This window comes from Aethina tumida, chromosome 2 (assembly GCF_024364675.1).
Source record: "Aethina tumida isolate Nest 87 chromosome 2, icAetTumi1.1, whole genome shotgun sequence".
In the NCBI taxonomy this organism is placed as follows: domain Eukaryota; kingdom Metazoa; phylum Arthropoda; class Insecta; order Coleoptera; family Nitidulidae; genus Aethina; species Aethina tumida.
In genome coordinates, this window is record NC_065436.1 from 32,572,592 (window position 1) to 32,598,528 (window position 25,937).

General features: G+C 34.1%; 1 protein-coding gene across 5 annotated transcripts in view; it reads right to left on the minus strand.

Annotated features, from left to right (window-relative positions):
- Positions 1–1,663: 1,663 nt before the first annotated feature.
- LOC109603133 (caskin-2) overlaps positions 1,664–25,937 on the minus strand; it is a 198,887-nt gene continuing 174,613 nt past the window's right edge. For all 5 annotated transcript variants that reach the window (XM_049963885.1, XM_049963882.1, XM_049963884.1 and 2 more), the window contains 9 exons: positions 15,900–16,070; positions 7,034–7,215; positions 6,752–6,973; positions 6,480–6,692; positions 6,186–6,419; positions 5,201–5,422; positions 4,307–4,658; positions 3,878–4,248; positions 1,664–3,815 (listed from right to left, as the gene is read on the minus strand). In XM_049963885.1, the coding sequence (XP_049819842.1) occupies positions 3,504–3,815; positions 3,878–4,248; positions 4,307–4,658; positions 5,201–5,422; positions 6,186–6,419; positions 6,480–6,692; positions 6,752–6,973; positions 7,034–7,215; positions 15,900–16,062 (2,271 nt within the window). In that variant the 5' untranslated portion in view covers positions 16,063–16,070 and the 3' untranslated portion in view covers positions 1,664–3,503. The remainder of the gene's footprint in view (positions 3,816–3,877; positions 4,249–4,306; positions 4,659–5,200; positions 5,423–6,185; positions 6,420–6,479; positions 6,693–6,751; positions 6,974–7,033; positions 7,216–15,899; positions 16,071–25,937) is intronic.

Genomic DNA, 25,937 nt, shown 5'->3' on the forward strand with positions numbered 1-25,937 from the left:
TTTGATCATATGGAAAATAATCATATGGATTTTGATCGTATGGAAAATGATCGTATGGATTTTATCATATAGAAAATGATCGTATGGATTTTAGTCCAATGGAAAATGATCATATGGATTTTGATCGTATGGAAAATGATCATATGGATTTTAATCATATGGAAAATGATCGTATATTTGATCGTGCGGATTTTCATCGTATGGAAAATGATCGTAAGGTATTTTAATCATATGGAATTGGTCACTACGTTTTTAGTAATTTCTCACGTTTTTAATGAATTTTTGAGATTTTAGTGGTTTTTTACGTTTTTAGTAAAGTTTTACGTTTTTCGTAACATCGTTATATTTACTTACTTACTGTATGTGTATATATTTCTTTAAGGCACTCGTAATTGTAGCAATTAATGCACCCAAGAAATTTCGAAAGTATGGCTCGTTAGTGTAATAAACAGCTTGTATTAAATAGAAATTGTTTAGTTGTTTTCTACATGAATGAATTTGTTCTTTTCATTTTATACATATTTTAGTGAATGGTAAATTAATTTGATTTGATAAATTTACAATACTTTTAATATAATTAAAAACACATGAGTGTTGTGAAATTGGAAACACTACATTCTTAGAATTTTTTGAATGAATAATGATTACTGATATTAGAAAAAAAAATGTAAAAATCACTATGAATGTAAAATCCCTAAAAATCACTAAAAATGTCGAACGCAATTAAAATCATCGAACGTATTAAAATTTAAAAATTCACCAAAAATTAAATATTTTCCGTTCCAAAAAAAAATAATAAAAATAAATTTATTAAAATTCTGAAATGATGGAATTACGTTATGACCAAATTACTTAATGACCAAATTATTCAATGAACAAACTATCTTATTACCGAGTTACTTCATGATCAAATTACTAAATAACTAAATGACGAAAAATAGTTAAAGTTGTGGAATTTGATTAAATACATTTTGATTTACTGAAATTACAAAAAAAACTTAGAAATCACTATGAATGTAAAAAATGTATTAGTTATTGTTTAAACTACAATATTTAAAACGATTATTTATTTAACTACCTAGATATTTCAGACATATTCGCATACTCGTTTCTTCGTAAAACTCTCCATTTTTGTTTGCAGTCACAGTCCACACTAAATCGACAACACATTTCGATGTGATGGGGTCTAGGCACTGGGTAATACAGAATGTGACCGTGTAACGGTCCGATCGTCAACTGACGGGTACACCACTTATGCACGCGTTAGTGCCGTTATTTAGTGTAAGTAATTTAATAAAACATTTTGTTATATTTTATTTCTTTATTGTTTAATCTATATTTATAATTGTTAACAGTTAACCGATAAAATAAAATAAAATTATAAAGGAGTATCAATTTTTTGAAATATTAACAGCTATATTAATAAGGAAAATGCTATGATAAATAACAAATCTATCGATACAACATAAATTGTAATATAAACTATTTTAAGTAGCACATTAAACAACATTTTATTACAAACATATAAATTTATGCGAACGAAAATCGGCGATTGCCGTTTATTTATTTATTGTAAAAATAAATGCTTGAACACATTAAATAAATTGAAAACAATGCTCTTTATAATTATTTTTCATGTAAGATCATATAAAATCAGTCGAGAATTAAGTAAAAATTAAAATAGTGCAGTTAGCTCCTAATATGGCACTTGAAAAGATGAGAAGAATATAATTTATAGAAAACAATTAACAAACAAAAAAGACTAGTGCTTGTATAGTTTTTTTGTAGCCATCACAAATTGCTTAAAAGTGTGATATTAAAATGTTCATGGTTATAAAAAATAATTAATAATCTACACGAACAAATATCCAGGAACAAGAAAATGGGGCAACGCATAGACATAATTGTTTCTGAAATTCTAGCCTAGTGTTGTGTAATTATTTTTTACAACCATACTGTATTTTATTTAAGACATGAAAAATAACTATAGGGTTACACTTATGTAAAATCCTCTACCAGTCTTTTTTAATTCATTTGTTATTGGAAACAAATGAGACTACCATTGCGATTTGATGGTGTGTGACCATAATCGTCTTCAATCCAAATGCTATTACCACAATCCTGGCAACGTTTATTTAAATATTACAAAACTTCGTGGCAGCACTAAAATGGAAGGAAATGTTATCAATAATCATTAAGGATTCGGCCAGTGTCGCCTCTAACGTTTGGATCAAAGTATGGGTATGTGTGGAGGTATTAAAACACCAAAACTGCTATTTCTAAATACCGTATACTAAAATTGATGGCTTTGTACAAAATATTTTACTAAATTCAATAATTAATTGCTTCTATTGGCTATTTTCAGTACCAGATCTATCTATTTACATACCTTGAAATATATATTTTGCAATATAAAATTAACTTGAATATCTGACGTACTTTTTTCTTAAACGCCTTTTGCCTTGTTTAATTCAGCCAACAATGTATCTAAGCAGGACTGTGTTTAAAATGCGATAAAAATCGATTAATCGATATGTCGATTGATTTCGATATGTCGATTATTCTTCGTAAGAAGTTACAGGACACAGCCCTTAATGTCTGCTAGATTTTAAAAACTATATTCGCATAGTTGAGTGTTGTAAGTAGGTCGTAGATATTTCAGTTTTTCAATTAATATAATTGAAAATTTCAAACACTAAATACACATAAATTGTGAAGTTCTCGTAAAATCATTTAAAGCAACATAAAATGTTAGTGAATTCATTGCTTCTCATAAATATAATTCATAAAATAATTTTACATTTTATACAGTATAATTTTATCTAACTATTTACAAATCCTCAATGTAAAATAAAATTCTCTATATACAACAACTTATAGGAAAATTATAATAATATAACTATGAAATGTTAAGAATTTGTCGCGGACGTCCTCGAGATGAAACTGTAAGGAACAGCATCAATTGTTAGTTAAGTTTTCCTATCTAATAAAATATTGGTCCTCTCAGCACTACCAATTTTAACTGAAACTGTATAAAAACAAATCATCTATCAAGACTACAATCATATAAAAAATATATGAGCAACAATTGATTCCATTTCTTAGGAAAATGTAGTTTACTGGCTTTATTTTTTTAATCATTGTTATATTTTCAATATCGTCAATATTAAATTATTATATAATTCATTATTTTTTTTTAGAATTAATAGTAAGTATTAATTCGGATTTGTTACAAATGAATTGAGATTTTAGAAAGCTTATAAAATTATCACAGAAATCATATCATAAACTATTTAACACAAAATCAAAAGTTATTAAATTATTGTCATGCAAGTTCAAACATCATCATGACCGTTTACAATTTGTTTAATCAATTCTCCTATGAAATCTCAGTTTACCGTTCCGCGAGGCCGTCCGCAATCATCCCCAACCATCAATGAAACCGACGATCTACCATTACAAAACAACCAAACAAACAAGTATTAAGGACGTGTTCAGTCTTGTTACTGTTGCCGTTTCTCCTCTTCCAACATAGCATCCAATTCGTCGGTCAAATTAGCCAACATGTTACCGATGTCGTTCAGAACATCGGCCGGTTCCGTCCGTTGGTTGCGTCCGGCGCCCTGAGGCGGCACCCCACCTTGTGGCTGACGATTGGGCGTCGGTGACGGATGCGGCGGCAATCCGGCCGCCCTGGTTTTAACGGAAGCTGGCGCTGTTCCGTAGTCGGTTTGGCGGCCGCCTGCCCGCGTCCTTATCGTGCCGGCATTTTCGTTGGCGAACGGCAGCGAATCCGATTCTGTGCTCGAACTCGACTGAAACAAGAAGCCATCACAGATTAACATAGAAGCTGGTTGAAATAAATGTTTATGCTTACCTTAAAACTGGCATCAGAACCGTTCCTGTGCTGCAGTGCCAACGTCTTGATCAGCTCCTGCTCCTCGGCTCCCCATGACTGAGACGAGTTGAGCTTGCAATCACTGCTCTGACGGCCTGGCGGTGTGCCGGGGGCCGGAGGCGGCGGCAGCGGCAAATCGCCTTGTCCGTCAAGCGATATGCTCAAACTGTCGGAGCTGGGATAAGCGGGCAGAGGTAGCGGACTGGACGTCTGCACGTGGTGATGATGGTGGTGATGAATTTCGACGGTGGTCGTGTTCTGTTCGCCGCCGCCTTCCGCACTGTCCTGTCGTTTAGGCGGATTCGGGGGGATCTTCTTTCCCATCAGGGGGCTGCCGTATTGCATGTGCACTACCATAAAAAACTAATTTAGTACCCTATTTAATCATAATGAATACTATTCACTTACTCGTGTTTATCATGTCTCTGGGCAATGTTTTGTACTGCGCCCCCGCGTAGGTTTCGGTGTTGAATTGCGGCTTTTCAAAGTCCGGGAACGTTTCACGGGCCTTGGCCGCAATCTTGGCGATAGGTCTGGGTCGTATCACGCCCCTGGGTCTTGGCAGGGTGCCACCGCCTTCGTACAATAATCCGGACTCGTTGGTCGGAGTGATGTCACCATCGTCGTAGGACCGCGGTCGCCAACCTATGCCTTGTTGCTGATAGTAAAAGGTCTGGGTGTTATCTGCACTGAAGGTGTGGTGAGTTCGCTCGTTGGGATCCTCGAGGGATTCCAAGGATTTACCTCGACCAGTACGGATCTGAAACAATGTTCTTGTTAAAACAAATATGTCGTTAAACTTATTTAGAAATGGATGTTGTTCAATATACTGATTTTACGCATTCTTAGGACTCCTGAACTGATTGTTTAGTAGTTTATGGAGACTAGTATAAGATGATAAGCATTCAAATAAAAGACACCGGAATAACTAGAAAATCACTGTGAAAATGGGTTAATTTGAATTAATGTTAACAACCAACATTTCTTGAAATAATACTGTTACATAAAATATAAGTTTATTAGGGAAAAGTTTTATATTTTGTAAATGCCTCATTTAACTCATATTTCAGGTATCAAATTTAAAAACGGCTGTGTGGCTATTCAAAAAAGGTACAAAATATAAATTAGGCAAAGCATTACGAAATTGATACTCATCTAAACAAGTGGGTGCCCTTCTAAACATGCAGATTCGCAAAAACCATAAAAAAATATTTGAGGGGGTCGAATAAAAGAATAAATCTAAACAACACCGACCATACACTAGGAGTTGGTAGCATATAGTATAGTATTCAGTGGTTATACCTTGATGGGTACAATGTCAGTGCAATAGACCGGTTGCACGTAGTGCTGCTGGAATTGGAGGTGCTGTTGGTGGTGGTGGTGCTGGAGCCGTTGTGTCTGGTCGATCTCCCACGGCTGGTGGAACGAACGGAAGGTGCTGTGCACTTGGGGCGGCGCGGCCACGACACCCGGAGACGGCGGTCCGGCAGAGGCGGAGGTAGGGGCGGCGTGCACCATCACATCCTTCGGAGGGGACGAGGCGGGCGCACAAACACATAAATCATGCAGCGGCGGGACACAAGCGTACTAATCGAGGCGACTTGCTCCGCCAAGTGCTACACTTTTTCCCGTTATCGGATTAAGACAAACTTTGAAACGGAAATCGTTTACTTATGATTCAAGGAAGAAATAGTGTAGTCTTGGCTTCGAAGTGTCAGCAATTATTAAACCAAAATGATATTTCACATCATTTCAGTCCATTTCAATGGAATAATATATTATTTGACTTATTTGATTTCATGGTTAATGTATCATTCCATTTGTTATAGTAAATTTTATTAACGTCATGATCTGATAAATAAATCGAAAAATAATGTATTGGAAAACCATAATTGTTGTTTATGTGGTAATGTTTTATGAAAGGGTGGTCAGGTAACATACATGCCATTACTGGGATTTACCATACACAAATGCACTCCATATATTGCATGTATGTATCATATCTTGTCCATTAAACAAACAACTATACTTTGAACATGGTGTTTAGTGTTGTTATGGTGTAAACAAAATGTGAACTAACGACTTACAGTAGATATTTCATGATGATGTGAAATATCTCAAAATGAAACTCTAACATTCATAAAAATGTGGAACAATATAAAAAAGACACATGCTCAAAGTATAAGAAAATGCACCTTTCATAAAATAAATAAAAAAAGATGGTAACATATAGTTAAACCTAACACAAACAAGCACAGTGTGCCATATAAACGTTAACGCAACTTACCTGCGTCGCATAAATCCTCGAATCAGTATTAAAACGCTTGCCCGCCTTGATGTCCTTGATCCGTTTTATCGCCAGCATGATTTTCTTCTGGTGACCCAGCTTCACAATACCAAACTCCTCGAGGTCCTCCCAAGTTAACTGTGTAACGTCGTCCACAGTTTGGTAGCTCTGCTCGATGAAAGCAGGTAAATATTCTTCTAGTCTTAGAATGCTCAACCACTCCTCCAAAGAGCCCTAATGATCATTTAGTATATTAGTTAAGTTAAAAGTAAAAGCACAGTTATTGGAACTTACCGGAATGAATTCTGGAAGGTTGTCGGGCAGGTTAAGTTGTGCGATTTCGGCCTTTAATCGCTTCCTATGATTCGGCTTGGTTATTCCTATGGCGGTGAGATCTTCCGGTGTCATTCTTCCTATGGTAGGTAAATCGTACCCAGACGATACGAACAGAGAAAAGTATTCCTCAAATTGCAAGTCAACCAACCAAGAGTGGATGATTTCTTGGTCCTATAAATATTAGTAAATGTAATATAAATCAATTTTTAACATGATAACGAAATACATACCGGTACACCCTGATGGATCATTCTCTCGATCCGTCCCTGTTCGGATCCAATTGAGCAAGAACTAAGCGAACATCTGGGGCTGTTCGATGAGCTGATGGTGCTTCTACCAGTGGTACTCATGGGATGGTACGACGCTCTTCCGCTGTCCAGCGATGCAGTGCTGTGTCTAGAACCGGACCCTTGGCTTCCACTAGACGATCCAGGACTGTCTCTTCCCGGAGACTAAAATGTACATGAAATATTAACTATAGGAAATTTGGTGGTTTATTATGTTATACCAACCTGAGTCATGTCAATACCCTGGTCTTCTTGAAGACTAAGTTGATGGTGATAGTACACAGCCGATTTGTGAGTGAGGACGGTGCCGTGCGGAACTGGGAACGTAAACGACGGCGCCGGAAAAATCGGACCCGGCGATTTTCCGGTACTTCCACTGACTGTGCTTCCATAATCCGAATGATCGTCTGCAAAAATAAAACCGTCAAGTTGAAACATCAAAAAATAAAATTCACACGTCTAGCCGAGATCAGATTTAATTGAATACCACCCCCGGGGTGGAGCGCATAAATCTCGACCCGCGTCTACTTCTCAGAATCAGCAATCTTTCAATCACCAATTAAGTCAGCAGCGGCGGCAATTTACGGATTCCGGAGCGGCGACCTTGGCGCAAATAAGCCCGACGATAATAACCACGTTCCGGAGCAGTGAGCGGCGTGCGCCCCTGGCCAAAATTTGCACAGATAATCCCCTTAGTTTATGCGGACTTGACAAGATAAAGGTACGGCGGAGTGAGACCTTATTTTCCAGTCCAGGTTTATCACGATTGCGCCCGGTAAATTACCTCTCTCCGTTGCCGTTTCGCATCCATTTTTTAAGACCATAACAACACCTTTCGTGTTTCGAGGGTGTCCTGAGAAAACGGTACGTTGCGGGCCCGGTTTCCACACCTTTTTATGGCGCGCCGCAACACGTATAATTTTGTCGGGTCTCGTGTTACCGTAATTTGAGCCGCGTTGTGAAAATAAATAATACAAAACGATTAATATTTTTTATTTATGTGCCCGAAAGAGATAAAGTATAATATATCAGCCGAGCACACACATATACACACAAAAGTGTTGTGAAATCCATAATTTTACGGGATTTGGCAACAGCGGGAGCCCCCGTCGGAGCTGCGACGTGTCTGCGACCAACCCCCATTGTTTTATATTCACGCGGACCATCATAAATCTTTGTAATGGCGTCGCCGCCGATGCACAAGTGCACAGGAATTGCCATTGATGGCCCGACATAGGGCCCAAAGCGACTGGAACCCCCTCCGGCCGTTCCATCCTATCTATATGTGACGCGAGGTAAATTGTCCGCCAGGCCTGACGTCCAAGTGAAAAATTGCGGAACCCTTCTGGGATAATGAAATGTTCGATCTTCTATTAATAATCCAAACCCTCGGATTGCGTCTATGGACATAATGCTTGTTAATAAATTGTCACTGCTAATTTTACTTTGACCGAATTGAATGATGGCAACGTTGGGAATTGGAAAAAGATGGCAGTTTCGTCAGACTTTATTCCCACGTCTCCGACCATTTCACGGATGAAAAGAAGCCTCCCAATTTATGTTGCACATGGGACCATCAGTTTTGCATCCACGTCGGTCAAGAATACTAAGCCCGTTTATATTTCCCCTCATTGTTTTATGCTAGAAGTCACGTAAAATGCGACCATTTTGGAGTGCGTTTCCGAACTTGATTGCTTGCCAGTAATCAGTTTAATTGAAGGCAACATCGTCGTCCTCTTTTCGCTAGTCAGCGAGAGAAAATAAATTTCGTGGGTAATTTGATGATTGGGTACAGCCTGTATCTGTCGCTTTAAATTTAATTGCTTGATTTAAAAGACGTTTCATTGGAAAGTACACTTTACGTTCCGGAGGTAATTTCTGTTTTACGACCGAAAAAATCCACCCAATCGAACTTTTTTCACTGTTGCTAGTTGGGGATTGTAACAATGTAGATTTACCCTAATTCGGGCCTGTGCCACGTTAAGCCCCCGCGTCCCGACACTGCGACAGCGTTTAATTAATTTCAGAATTTATATGAAATGTGTAAAATGTAATTGGTGAGTGCGAGCACTTAACAACTGAATAACTCAGCGACAACCGCACATATATACATTTAATTGTCTCCCCGGCAAAACGATGGCAGACGTTTGCTGCAAAAACAAGTTGTATAATGTCGGATTATCCATCACCGGCGTGTCCTTTCGACTGACAAGCTTAAATGCCCCCGTCTAGACTAAAACTCGAGTGTCAATGTCAGATTTTGTCCGATCACGTTCGAACTATTCATTTGATTGCCACCACTAAATCGTCCAGAGGGTGAAAGGGAAAACAAACAGGTCCATAATAAATCAGAACGACCCGAAAATGTGATGATGAAGTTCAACTGTCTTCTGTTTAGTATGTGGATTCTTTTGGGACTTGTCATCCAATCTACTTTCACTTCTCAAAATCTATTGGATGATAATTACAACCAAATATTCACTGCAGACCCAAACTTGAACGATACACAATGACTAGACAAGTGTTCAAATGGCTATTTGGAAAGCATAAGATAAAATCTATGCATAATTTACCACACTGTCATATATTAATTCATTTAGTTGCAATAAATAAAAATGTATCTTTGATACATAAAAAAATGTAAAAATATTTATTTCAGACAAAAAAATATATTTATTTTTTCAAAATCCGCAATATATTTATAAACTAATAAAAATATAATTTATTATTAAAATAAAAATAATAAAATTCAGATAAAAATTTATTAGATACAAAAATAATTATTTCAAGCACAAAAAAGATTACTTTTCTCAAATTTTCTATACAATATATTCAGAAATTAATAAAAATATAATTAAAAATTAGAATTATATAGTCAAAATAATTTAAAATATTGTAATTTATTATTATTATTGGGATATAAATTTATTATTTATATTAGGATATAAATTAGTACATACACATTTCAATATAATATATATTTCAGACACAAAAAATAGTATTTATTTTTAAACTTTAACAATATACTTTGCGTACTAATATACAAATAAAAATATAATATTTAATCAAAATAATTAAAAATATTGAAAAAAAAAAAAATAAAATTGGGATAATATTGAAAAAAAAACAAGATATATTAATTCTTTTAGGATTTTCCCTACTATTTCTCTCTTATTTATAAACTAGTAGAAATATAATTAAATATTAAAAATATTTAACCAAAATACACAAAAATATTGAAAATTAAGGTGAAATTTATCAAATATAAAAATTTGAACAAAATAATTATTTCATACACAAAAAATATTAATTTTATCCATATAATATAATTAAATGTTTTATAAAAATTTGACAAAAAATTACTTTAGACATAAAAAAACTATTTTTTTCTAAATTTTTTCCACAATATATTTAGAATCTATTAAAAATATATTTGAATATTAAAATTATTTAGTAACAGTAATTATAAAAATTGAAAATAATTAAAATATGGTAAATCGTCAGGTGAACAAACAGGGCTATGATAAATCAGAACGACTCAAAATGGCTGGTATGTGGACTTTTCTGGGACCTGGGTCATCCAATTTACTTTCACTTCTCAAAACCAATTGGATGATAATTACAACTCAATATTAACTACAAATCCAAAATTGAACTGTACATAATGATTAGACAAATGTTCAACAACGGCTAATTGGAATGAATACGATAAAATCTACACATAATTTACCGCATCGTCATATATTATATTACTATTTATTAAACTGGGAATATTAACGTTTGGGAAACTGTTATTTTAGCTATTTGTAGTTATATCGGTGACTAAATAGAAAATTACACATGATTGCGGCGTTTCTTGTTCAGATATCGTTAGATACACTCAAGAAATTTTATACTATCATAAAGCAATATCCTGTTTGATATAAATTATTACAAATAAAAAACCGTAACGAAATCGTTCTACCTTCCAGTGGGTCTTGCATTTCCTTCGTTACATTTATACAATTTAATTTCATATGGATTTAATCCAGAATGTATGACAACGTCACATTTATACCGTATTACAACAACCGACTTTGAAAACTGGTAAGCTACGGGTGGTCGGACGGTAGAAGACATAAACGTGCATGAATCACATTTCGATTGCAGCAAAAATTATCTAAAAAGACCGTTCGATGGATGCGGCGAACAATTGATTATACGAAACGATTTACGACACGTAACATCTCGTAAATCGACGCATGATTCGCAATTTCTTGTCCGTATTTTATGGAAACGACGCGGGATTATGGCGGTACGCTATTTATGGATTGTAATCGAATAAGCAGCCTTTGATTCCGGGGATATCGTCAAGAGAGATTTTTTCCTGTCCGGGTACGCCAATCGATATTCAATCCATCCTCACAATCTCGAATCTATATTTAGAACGTCTAGACTGCATACGAGAGCCACGATACAAAGGAACAAAAAGTAAATCATAAATCGTGAGGACATTGTCCACCTTGTTTTAGCACCGGGAAGACCAACAACCTTATCAATAAAGGAGACGATAATATTAGATTGTTTCCCAGGGTATGACCCTCCCAGCCAGTGAGAGGTAGAACGCAAAGATTAATGGAACGTTAGAACAGGTTAAAAACCCAAACCTACAAAGCAATTCATCAACACACATTTAAATTTTGCCTTGAACAAACAAGCAAATTAACAAAAATACAGAAATGTTGATGTCCATTAGATAAAAAACTGTTAAGGTTTACCAACAATAAAAGCTCCTTGGCATCATATTTTACAAACGAACAGATTCGTGATAGAAATCTGATATTCCAAATCTTGTATGGTAAAACTAATAAACGGAACATTGTGGAGGAAGATGTAATTATGTTTCGAAAGATTTACGTCGAGATACGGAATCAAGAAAAAGATTAATGGCCCCAGCTGTAATTTAGCCACAAATATCATTTTGGTTTCAATTTATAAAAAAACAGGTACACATTGGGAAATAAGGCAAAAACGCTCCAGAAATAATTCGCGTTTCGTGCCGGTATTCCGGTAAATAACGTGTTAACGAAATTATTTTAATGATGCCCGTTAAGTATGATTAATTAGTAAAAATTGCCGTTTATGTTTGCTAAGAATAGGTTCCATTATTCCCAAGCAACATGAAACCGCAGTTATCCTATGGGGGGATAATTACATCTCTTTGAAACTGACGCTTTTATTTTTACACGTTGTAAGAACTGGTTGATTGACCGGGAGAAATTCAAATTTTGTATGCACGACGAGTGCAACAAAAGAAGTCATTACTGCAGTGCTGAACCACATAAATAATATTTCGAAATGGCTAACTGAATATATTTTTAGTTCGTATCAGCGAATGGAAGAAGTCCAAGCTCACGTGTAACTCAACACTCCAGTATGTAGCAAGAACTTCAGCAACCTCTTCTGACGCATATTTGGTAATAAAAGAACTGTGTGATAAACAAAGAAAAATATATCAAGAATTTGAAAAAACAAAAGAATTAAACATAAATTTATCAATTTTTTAAAATTATCAGTACATATATTTAGAATATAATAAAAATTGAACAAATTAATTATTGCAGGCACAAAAAATATAATTCTTTTCCACATTTTCTCTATAATAGATTTAGAAATTAATAAACATATAAAAAAAAAATGTAGAAAATAAAAAAAAAAATGAGATAAAAAATTATCAAATATATAAAAATTTGAATACAATATTTATATCTAAGACAAAAAATACTAATTATTTTTTCTAAAATTTATTTAGAGACTAATTAAAATATAATATATATTTATATTTATTGAATATAATATTTATATCTAAGAAAAAAATACTATTTTTTTTCGAAATATTCTCTACAATCAATTTAGAAACCAATAAAAATATAATTAAATTTTAAAATCATTTAGTCAATGTAAATAAAAATTTGATAATAACAAAATTAAGATAAAAAATTACCAAATATATAAAAATTTATTTATATATAAGACAAAAAATACTAAATTTTTCCAAATTTTCTCTATAATCTATTAAGAAACCAATAAAAATATAATTAAATATTAAAATTAGTTAGTTATAATAAATAGAAAATGTTGGTAATAATAAAATTAATATTCATATCTAGGATAGAAAATACTAATTTTATCCAATATATTATAATATTTAGAAACTAATAAAAATATAATTAAATTCTAAAATTACTTAAAAAAAAATAAATAAAAATGTTGAAAATAATAAATTTGCATAAAAATTTATCAAAGATATACAAAATTTTATTAAATATTTATTTTAAACACAAAAAAATATGTAGTCAAGATAAATAAAAATGTTGAAAATAGTTAAAAATTAAGATAAAAACTTCAAATCAAAATAATTATTTCAGGCCTATGAACAAATGGAAAAAGTCCCAGACCATGTGAAACTTAAGCATGCAGCAGGAGCTCGAACCTCCGATTCTTCCGCCGCATATTTGGTAATAAAAGAATCGCAAAATAAGAAAAAAAAAAAAAAAAAACAGTAGCAGGAAAACGAATGTTACACAGATACAATTCGAAATAGGCGGTGTTTTCTAGCCGGTGTCCGTTGTGTTCCCAGCGAGCGGTTGCCAACCGCAATGTGGAAGCAGCCCGGTTAAGGCAACGGCGGGTTCTTGCCGCGGTCGTATTGCCTTTACGGGTTGTACCCGGTACCATCAGAAATCGCACAAAGAATGTCGTCGACTCGGTGCACATTTCTTTTTTTTTATTTTCTCCTCTCTTCTCTTTCGCCTCTTCGGACGCGGTCGTGTATGCGGTACCGGGGTCGCCCATCATCCTCACCCGACACGACATAAATAAATAACTGTCCATGTTATGTTTACGGGGAAAAATGCGTCTCTTGTCTAGGTGAATTCGCACGATTTTTTCTCGGTTGAGTGGTGCAGTACCAAAATCCATTGAGGAAAGACAACGGCCATCGGCAATGTTGGAGCGTCGACGCGAGAACGGGAGAGGAGTGCGTTGGCCCCACCGACAGCATTTCACAGAAGGAGCGGACTGGTACCGGGCATTCGCGAACTGTTACACGCGTTTCGACTCCGAAGGTCCGAGGAGGAAGAAGGACTGTTCCCATTCATTAAACCGGCGGCATGCGGACCTCGGCAGCATTGTTCGGATTGCCTGCCATGTTTTTTGCCAATCATCGGTAACAAGAAGTCGCTGGCAGGTACTTAAATTGCACTGGTTTAGGCCATAAGTGCACGAGTAGAGAAGTGAAGGAAGAGATGCGTTTTCATACTACATGATTTTGGCAGTAATTGGCTAGATTAAGTAAATACTAATTAAAAACTGAGTGCAAAAGAAAAAAAAACTAATTTAATGGTAGTAGATTGACAAGAAAGTTGATATTTGGTTTCTTAGTAAGGAACATTCGGACAATTTTATTCTGTTCATATGATGTGATACAGTTTTAAAGCACCTGTTTCGCTCTATCTAAACGTGGAAGTTCATTTTTATTTGAAATCATTTGGCCATTTTTTCAGGAAATTGAATAAAATATGGACAAGAAACAAATTTGTACAATTTTCTTCTTCCACTTCAAGCAAAACCAAACAGCGACGGAATCTGCTTGGGATATCAACGATGTGTTTGGCCCAGGAGCGATTGTCAAATGTACAATATGTGGTGGTTACAAAAATTCCAAACATGGATGAGAGTTTTGAAGATGATAAGCACTGCAGCCCGTCATATGATGTTGACAACGACCAATTGAAGGCCTTAGTAGAACCCAACAGACGCTAGAGAAGCTAGAGGTCCTTATTTCGATTAATAATGTTTTGTTTAAGCTGAGATTTCTAAGTTTGAAAAACGTAATGACTTCCCTGACATCCTAACACCTAAATTGCACTGGTTTGGGTGGGAGCGCAGAAGGAGGAAGGATGATGAGTTTTAGTACTTAATGGTTTTGGCAGTAATTGACGAAATTAAGTAAAATTTGCATCCATCCATCCGTCACATGCTAATTAAAAACTGGCTGCAAAAGGACAAAAACTAATTTAATGATAGATCCTCCATTAGGCTTTATTAACTCTGTCAATTATCTGCTACGTAATATTGATGATATAATCAATGAGCCTCTACCTGGACTTATTGCAACGCAGTTAAGTTTTATAGTTCGCTACGTCTCCTTAATTAGCCAGTCCGCCTTCTTCTAATCCGTTAACTCGATCTAGCAGCCAGTATTTTATTCCACAAACGAGACGAACGAATAAAACAGGAAAAATCGGGTGTATTCCCGGCAACGGTCCGATCGCAATTTTAATCTTCAACAGCAAATTGTGAAGCTGCGATTGGTGCGGACGAAATAAAAGCTTCCATGTTATTATTATGGCAATTTTACTGCTGAAATAATACCGTATTTAGTTAAAAAAGACATTAAAATTCAAAGTAATGTTGATTTTAATTTCATCAAACGTTTACTACTGCTGGGAGCCGCGTCCTAAAACAGCGAATGTAAATTAGGCGCCGTTTTGAAATACGGTGCTTTTTGGTATTCAAATCGTGCCGTTTGAAATTTATGTTTATGGTGTTTTGTAATTTCGGTTGGTACTCGCAAAGAAGATACGAATAAAGACTTATTTCGGCCGAGGGAAACCCCCATTAATACACCCGGCGTGATGCTTTCGCGTATAAAAAAAAGGTCGCGGCTTTTTTATAGATGCTAATACGGTCGGGAGACGGCCATGCAAATTTTTTAAATAGACAGTGCCGTTTCGCAAAAAACGACACGCAAGATTTAGTGTTATTAAAATTTATACGGCACTCCGGGAGCCGTAAAGTTCGAGTCCGTGGTAATAAGAGGACCGGACCGCATTTCGGAGACAGTCATTTTTACAACCCATACATCAAAATTACAACTCCGCATCTGGCCGCACGTAGCCGGTGTTTGCGTGCACCACACAAGAGAGGCGATGCGCGGTTTATCGGCCGCTGCGAACGCGGACCAATATTTTCGCCGAAATTATTCATTACCTTACACGACGTGAAAGGTTAACGGTTCCGAGCTTCCGGACGTATAAATTTTACTCACCTCTGGGTACTCCTGTGGCTTCGGACGGTGCCAGGTAAGTGGGCTCCTCGGACGACGCGTATCCCGCCGATCCGAAGGAACTTCCCGAGTGACGGAACTCGTGCGGTACGGCTGGCGGTGCGACTTTCTTAGCGGTGGCCGTCGGCTTTGGCGGCCGCGACATTCCGCCTACTGAAATAAAAAATAATATACGTTAATACATTAATGTAACTCTTTGAAAATTTTCATGTGTAACGGGGTTGATGTCAATAAAAATAAAATAACAACAATTAATTAATAAATAATTTTATATAGTAAATTAATATCAAAATTCCTGTTGATCTTCCGTGATAAATACGTGAAATAATAATAACAAATGTGAAAAAAACTGATGTCACAAATTTTTAAAATTTAAAATAATATAATTTACTAAAATAATTAAATATTAAAATTATTTAGTCAAAATAAATGAAAATGTTAAAAAAATAATAATAAATATTATTTAAAAGATACAAATTTATTAAAGATTAAAATTTGAATCACTTTTTACTCAAAAATATTATTAAATATAATTATTTTGTCAAAATAAATACAAATATTGAAATTAAGATAAATATGTGTAACAAAAATTTTAATAATAAACAATTCACATACAAAAAATATTATTTTTATCAGAATTTTCTTTACAACTAGTAAAAATTTAATTAAACATTAAAATTAGTTAAAACAAATAAAAATGTTGATAATTAAGTTGAAATATTTATAAAATAATTATTTCATATAAAAAATTTCTTTTTCCAAATTTTCTCTACAATATATTTAAAATATAATTAAATATTAAAGTTATTTAGTCAAAATAAATTAAAAATTGGAATAATAATTATATCAAATACAAAAACTATTAATATTATATAGTCAAAATAATTAAAAATATTGAAAATAATAAATAAAATGAAATTTATCAAATTTTAAGATTTAGATATATATTTAATGTATTAAGATAATTATTAAGTCAGAAAGAATATTTTTTTTACAAATGTTCTCTATAATATATTAAAAAAATAGTAAAAAATAATTAAGTATTAAAATTATTTAGTCAAAATGTCTAAAAATGTTGAAAATATTAAAATTAATTTATCAAAAATATAGAAAATTAAATAAAATAATCATTTCAAACATAAAAATATTAATTTTTGCCAAATTTTCACCACAATATATTTTGAAACAAATAAAATTATAAATACGTGATAAAAATATCGAGTCAAAAATAAATAAAAAAATTAATAAAATAATTGTTTGAGTCACAAAAAATATTATTTTTTTTTTTCAGAATTATACAATATGTGTTTATAAACTAGAAAAAATTAATTAAATATTAAAATTCAAAATAAAAAAATATTAAAATTAAGTTAAAACATTGTTAAAACATGTACAAAATTCTGAATAAAATTTAAATTTTTTCCTAAATTTATCCTAAAATAAAAATATATAAATGTTTTTTTAATGAAGATAACAATAATAAAATAAACATTTATCAAACAAAAAATTTAAATAAAAATATAATAAAAACATACATTATTTAATAACCAAATATTGTTTGAAAGGTAAAAACTAAGTAAATTATAAATTAAAACAGAAACAAAAAATATGAAAACCAGTAAAAATAATTGTAAATAATAGAGAAATAATCCGTTATACATTAAAATATCCGATATATGGTATTATCGTAAATATTCCGTATTTTTAATAAACATCACTACATTTACGATCGCCGATGCCAGTACACAATATGGAATCGCAATTTTCTGATTTACAACCCAATTTCAACGGGATTTGGCGAACACAAGTAGAGAAAAAAAAAGAAATCGGCAGCGTCTAGACGATTATTGGATATCATGTAATCCGGTTGTAGGCACACACAGAAACGGATTTTCAGGTAAGCCGCAAACAGTTTACCCACTAAATAATAGATCGTTTCCAGTCTCGTACCTTAATCCGGCGAACGTTTCAATGGCCCGTTCTCGGATAAAGATCGAAAGAAAATCCGTACACAATAACGCGACATCGTCGTCGTCGGTCGTCGGCGGCGGCGGCGGCAACAATGACCCGGCCGATCGGCCGTCTGCACCATTAAAACGGCCGGTTCAATTCCGTCGCTAATTCGAAACTTATGCAAACGGCAGGAACGGAAACTCCTGTTGGTGTGTGTGTGTGTGCGCGACGTGCTCACCTCAAACCAGATTGTCGTCGCATGAATATGCAAACCGGCAGCAGCCCAACGTTTCCCAATTGGCATGGCGTCTCCGGCGACGGGACTCAATCCCGATCCGACTCCGGGCACGTTTATTGCCCGTTCGCTGTGGCCGTGCCCGACCGAATAACAGTTTTATTGTTTTAATCGTTGCTGGAAATGCGGCGTAGGCAGCGACAGACATGAAATGTCAACCTGTCGCCAGGCTCCGTCTCTACCTGTTTCCCCGGACCCGTGCTATCGGCCGCGATAACCTTATCCGCTGCACCGTTGGACACGGTGCCGTGGCCATGCGACATTTATGACATATGCCCGCTGGCCGATAAAAGAAAACAGTGTGTGTGTGTGTGTAGTCTGCCCACCGTATTTCACAACCGCATTCCTTCGATTTAAAGCAAATTTACACGCCGTATCCTATTTGTTTTGTTCGTGTGTGCTCACCGTTTTATATCGGTGCCCATCTATTCTGTTTGCACTGGGGATGTGTGTGTGTACGTTTTTGATCGATCGTGTTCCGAGTCTTGTTGCATCATATGGGAAACAAGATGTGTTCGATGATGAGAACATTCACATGTTGAGTCAATATGCCTTTTTCTAGTATATATTCGATGCTCTGATAGATATGACAAACGAAAAATGAAATTTTACAACTTAAAATAGCTGTTACTACTAGTCTTTCAAATATATAGTATCGTATAAAAAGTGACTAACTTAAATATTCACATTCATACACTTTTCACGCTCAGTAGGAGAGGGACAGTTTTTATTTATTTATTTTTTTTCTAAAAACCAAAAAATTTATGCGACAAAAAATTAAAGCCACTCGAGTATTCGTATTTATATCTTTCATATATGAAATTTTAAGAGATTTAGGAGTTAAATGAATTAGTTCGAGCACAATTCAGCATCGGTTAGTGAAGGTAGGGTTGCCAGGACGACACCCAGCAAATCACTGCATTTCAAAAAATAATCGAGAAGATATTGGAAAAAGTACTATTTTCGGGCGAATCAAAGTTTGATATTTTCGAAAGTGATGGTGTACAATATGTTACATCATATCTATATTTGTTCCAAACGAAATAGCTTTCAGTAAGGCACATATGAAAAAGATATGGAAACAATCTTCACAAAAGTCTTTACATGTTGTGGTTTGAGGTTCACAAAATAAAAGACAAAATGGATCGTATGAAAAGACGTGAATGGGTAATGTCGTTAAAATTTATATTTTAGCATGACCCTAAATATACCAAGTTTGTTAAAGAATGGTTAGTTCAACAAAAAATCAATGTCTTAAAGTAGTCAGCTCAATCTCCCGATTTTAATTCGATAGAAAACTTGTAGTATATTGTGAATAAGAAGATTTGAGTAAATTGCATCACAAATAAAACAAAATTTTAAAACAATATAGACAAATAAATAATTTCCAATCTAACCGCGTCTATGCAAAAAAGTTGTAAGGACGATATAGCCAATAAGGGATACTAAACGAAATATTAAATATTAGATAAATTTTCTAGTTTTATTTTTTTGTATTATCATTAACGTGACTTGGAACGTGAATGGAACAAAAATCAATCTTGTAGGTATACATAGTTTAGTATTTAAAGAAAAAGGAAGTCGCTCTAATTTTCTCCGACACTGTAAAAAAACTGACTTAATTTTTTTTAAATATTTTTTTTTTCACAAATATCAAATATGTACCGTTATATCAGAATAAAAGATATTTTAATATATAATAAATTACATTTCATTGGAAAATCCTATTTTCATCCTACGCAAATTAAATTATGATTTCCAATTTCATAGACATCGATTAATTTTTCTCTATGTGGTCCGTACCAATCAAATTAAACCAGTTTAACACAACCTGTATATTTCCGACGTTTCGTTACATACGACAAACGGAAAATAGAATTACAAAATATAACGAAATGGAAGATGAAAGCACTCGCCTCGTAATTAGGCGTTTGGCTCTTTGTGTTATCATTTTCCAGTCCGGACGAAATACAAAAGTAATTTAAATTAATTATGTCAGTGCACCGAACTAGTGGACTCGCGAGGCTAATTTCACTTAAGGAAGGTGGGCAAAATTTAAAATGCAACATAAACGGCCGTTCATTACGCCAAATGTGTTCAAATGAATATGTATACGCGTCGGGATGCCCCGGTTCCGTTCCGTTTAAACTGAAATTGATATGTTGACTTAATTTTATATGAAAACGTTCCGGTGATTCTTACAGGAATGTTTTAAGCTCTACAAAGTAACGAGTAATTAGGTCAGCAGCTGAACTCAAAAATGCCTTTTATTAATTGTTTATGGGGTACACCTAAAGTAGGACTGTAATATTTAAGGGGCTTTCAGAAAAAAAACCAGTAAATCGATTTGGTTACGAAATACAAATATAACCAACAAAACCGTAATAAATATCAAAGTGACCAAAGTTGAAAGTACCATTATTGAGATACGGTAGTATGGATTGGGCAACCCGCGTAAACAAATCAGTAAAGCTGGAACAATTAATTTTACGATCTATGTATATTAGATCGATATTAAAATGTTTAGCATCGCCCACCTGTTGGTGTCGGGCGCCAAAGCCGATTTTTTCCACACTTCCCGGCGACTGGAAGAAGGGAAAGTGAACGCTTAAATCAATTACAACTGTTTATGCGACCGGGTATATTTCATTTTCAACGTGCATACATTACGGGTAAAAAATCCTACGCGACACACTTTTATGTGGGATTTGACAATGCCATTAAATCGTACCGGTTTCGTTGCTTATGGTGAAAAGCTTCCTAAAAAGTCGACGTGTTATTGGCACAAGGATGGAATTACACGGAAAAAAGCCAGCGTGGGACCGACGTTCATGTCGCACGGGTTGTTTAACAACAACATTTATAATGCGAGGCGCTAATAATGAATGCTTCTCTAGGAACGAAGTGACTGATTGATTGTTTACTTTTTGATTGTGATAGTGAAACCATATTGTGTTCATGCAAATTACCACTCAATAACCTCTAGATACTTTCAAGATATTAATACATTATGGGTTATTGTTACTTGTCAATACAACAAAACAAACAATTTATACCTAGAAGTGCTCATAAAACATTTTTTCAAATGGCCTTTAGCATTTTTCGTCACCTGTTTACTAAACATATGCATACAAATTTGATAAAAACTCAAACTTTATTTTTATCAATCACATATACTTCGAAATTTACGATAAATATAGTTTATATATTAGCTGTTTAATATTTTTGGAAACCCCCTTTTCTTACTTTAAAAGCATGATTTCCACTTTAAGTAATAAAAGTTGATAAGTATCTTACATTGACCCATATATTTCATAGACGACAATATTAAATACTAAAATACATGAAATATATTTATGTATAGTTATATAGTAGTTTAGTTATATTTCAACTAAAAATAATTTAATGTCACATATTTTTGAAGTTTGATTTTTTTCCAACGTTGTACATATGTTAATATCATGAAATATTATATATATTTTTGTGAGATATGTATATTTTTTATTTTTCTATATATTTGATTGACAGCAATATTAAATATTATAAAATTAGTTATACTTAATTAAATATATTTCATTGAAATATTATCTCCAAAATTTAAGAAAATATATTTTTTTCAGGTAAAAACTCACATTTCCCCATATATTTCATAAGTTTAATATTCAATATCTCAAAAATTTAACGGAGGCAAATTAAATTGTGACCTCCATTTAAAACAACAAATTACAGATATCTTAAAATTTATCAGAAAAATTATTATATCTGATGCTTTTAATACTCTAATACTTGTTACTTGTCAATGGAACTTATAAAATATTGTTTCAAATATTTCGTAGTGTTTCGTTGTCACTATTTTACAAAACATATACATAGAAATTTAATATGAATCCTACCGGATCAACTGTACACAATAAATTACGTCAAAATAAATATTTATGATACCAGAACAAGTGTGTAATAAATTTGGGAGTCGTAGTAAAGTGTAAAAATAAACATAGTAAGAAATTAAAACGGTCCATTATGAACAGATGTCGAACTTGGTATCTCTTTGTATTTTGACCTTGTTTGCAGTAACACATTTCAACGGAATTAACTCTATATATGAGAGAAACAAGTGTTTAAATATGGCATCTAATTATCTGATAGACTGCCAGTCGTGTTGTAATCCGATTAGGATGCGAAAAAAAATGTGTACGAAAGTGTAAATTCCTCCGTCGGGTTTAATTACAATAAGAAGGTTTATGATAATTTGCTATCGATGCTAAGCATCAACCACTCATGGAATAGTTAATTGTTTGAACTGATGTACTAACTGATTGGGCTTCGGAAATGATTTTTATAACCGACCAGGTATATTTGTGCAAGCTCGTATTGAACGTGACACTTTAATCGTGATCGGCGATCACGAGTGGTGTCTTCATCAAAGATCGTGATCATGGCCATTGCAGGATTAATGTTGTTCGGTGATTGCGTACCTCGTTGAAATATACTAATTGGCTTGTTAACTGATGGTACAAATTTCCTAGGCGGGTTTTGACGTAATTTAGGAAAGTTGGCACATAATGATCCTCGTACATTAGTTTATGTGGATCGTGATCTGGCTGCTGTTGGTGCACTTAACAATTAAATACCTTACGGAATCCCGGGCCACAGCGATTGTCTCGTAGAAATCCGATTGCCAAAGAAACCAAAGCACAATGCCAGATTCAATTTGAATACAAATGGTTCGCATGGGGACAAATACACACCTGTCAATTCCGTAAGTTATTGTCGGCGGCTTTGGGAAAAATTTCGCGGCGCACCTTTGTAACTTATTAGTAAAAGTCACCTCCGTAAAGGCATTCTTGAAAATCCTGTCGGGCTCTCGTGCCTTAAAAAACCACCCACCTGTGTGCTACAAGGAACGTGTGACACTCGTGCCACCTATTACAATTATTTGAACAGCAATATCAAAAAAAAACATCTGGTCAAAAACCCTGTCAATTAATTTTCCAAACTGCATGTGAATGAATGCGTTTTAGCCACATCACAGTTTTGACTTTGATCTACTTATCAGATAATTGCTGAACATATGGTTTTATGAATGGCACGTTCTTAACGATACAAAAAAAAATTGTATTAAGCAACTCATTTACCAAATCAAGGTTCCTTGTAGGCCGCTTAAAGGATAGGTTAGCCCACAATCCACCTTAATAGTAAAAGCCGCTTGTTTTTTTACCTCTGTTCGCACGACTTCATTCATAAACATGAAACAATAAATTGCGATTGGACACATCGTCACTCGGTCGGTCGGTCGCTCGAAAATCCGAGGCGATGCGAAAGCGCGAGCAATTATTAAACGACGTCTGGATATCCATTTGCACGGAGGTGTTTTAATTAATTTTCGGTACATGGCCCACGCCCTTATTTTCAAAGTTGTATGGTAATTAGACTTGTTTGTTAAATAAAACGCCGTTAATCAGGCCACGGCTAACGAACCATCCGTAATCTAAATTGGAGATTTATTTATCGTGTAGTTTAGTAAAGTGGCACTTTAAACTCGTTTCGACTAAATTCGACTCGTCATATTCAAGTCATATTAAGAATCAGAATAAAAAAAAAGATAAAAAAATAAAGATTCATTCAAATTAAGACAATTTCAAAATGTTTAATAAAAAGTTAACACGTAACTCAATTCTTTCATATTTCCACAATTTCAGATTGAGACTACTCATTTTTAAATCGTATTCAATTTGGGAATTTAAAAATCAAAACAATTCTATTCTAGAAGAAAATAAATAAATTCAAAGTGTTCAATAAAGAAGTGAAAGAAAGTCATTGAAATTAAAGTTGAAAATGATTAATAAAGAATTAATAAGTAACTGTCAATTCTTCTATATTTCCTCAATTACAAATTGAAACTAGTCATTTCAAAATTGAAAGTAATCATATTTAATTTGGGATTTAGAATGCGAATAAATAAATGGTTTCAAAATGAAAATAATTCTATTCTAGATGAGAATCAACATGTACATTTTGGGAATAGTAAATTGAGAATGAGAATAAATAGTTTTAAAATTCTAGTAACTGTCAGCGCTTCTATATTTCTCCCGTTTAAGATTTTATATATGTTGTTTTAAAATTGAGAATAATCAATCATGTTCAATTTCTGATTAGTCACACACATTCAGAATGAGAATAATTAATATTGAATTGGAACAAAATCTAAACTTTCCAAGTGTAAAATAAACTGTAATATATTCAATATTGTTTAAATTTCAATTGAATTTGTTTGTTCTCATTGAATATGATTAATTCCAAGTCGAATACGATTATTCTCAAATTGAATAAGTCTAATCCCTGTGAAATGGTATAGTAAATGTTCAACGGAGAATTAACAGCAACATTTCTTGTCATAACGTCAACATTCCCAGCATGACTTAGGCGATTATCAAATCAGCAAACGAGTCCGGAATTGGCCAACATCCACACTCGTTTCTTGCACAATGATCACCGGTGCAATTTGCTCGCGGTCGCGTACGATTTTTATCAGACAACAAACCGATCAATTACCGAACGCGACTAGTCATTAGCATGCGACGTGCGACGTTTAATAAATCATCCGGGGGGACAATGTACGGGTGCAATTAGAGGCGCCAAAACTTATTCAGTATGCGACATATTTACCTTTCACTTGACGGTACCGGTCGAAATCGTTCGGGCAAAAATCGCCGGACGAAATCATGTCAAAATGCCTCAGCATCGCCCACTTGTTCTCGCAGTCGGCGCCGTTTGCGGTTTTTCTAGTCGGGCAAAGCGAAAGTACGGTGCTGTTATACCATTTTATTAATAATAACGTGCGGCTACTTGTTTCGTTGATTTATTCTTTGCATTGTTGAGGAGGTATGGGGTTTCATTTAAGCAAGAACAGGGAAAGAAACTGTTGACTTTTATGACTCGGCGCGGGTCCTTAAACCTTCCTCGGTCTTTTCGCTACATAAAAAAGTGATAAAGGAGTATATTTACCCGAACCTTTTTTTATATATATAAGGCAAAATCAACTTCCACATTTGATTCATGTCGCCAAGTTGGTTTCAAAATATTACAAAAATAATTGTCGATTTGTCCTGCCCAGTGGAACGTAATAGTGAGCTGTAAAATTGAATACTGATAAATAAACATTATTTGTGCGACGTCGCGACAAATCATAAATAAATGAAGAGTGATTTTACGATCTTGTTATGGTCATTAGGGCTATTTATACACATGTTACGTCACATATTCATGCATTATGCATTATTTCGTGCTGAAATAGTATGCAGGAAGTGTGCAGGTACCAATTTTCTCAATTTTTTCCACGCTGACACTGACCGATTAAATGCTCGATAAATCGGTAATAACCGTTATATTAGATTGCCAAGAAAGTTATTGCTTTTTTGATATTCGGTTTCTTAGTGATTCTCACAAATGTTTAATGTGAAGTGATATACAACAATCGGCAACGTTTAGCACAATGTTTGGTCTGCTGCCAATGTGATCCATTACAGCTTCTTGAACTCTGATGAAACAATTACAGCGGTAAAGTACTATCAACAAATCCATTAAATGCACCAAAAATTGTTGCGTATGTGTCCGGCATTGATGGCAAATGATGCCCAAAACACCTTCAACGACTACGTCGCTTCCAGAACCCCGGAATTCTATTCCACACGTAGAAATATGTTTGTTTCTGGTTGGCAAAAATGTATCGACTCAAATGGTAGTTGTTTGAGTTTGGTTTAAGTTGACATTTG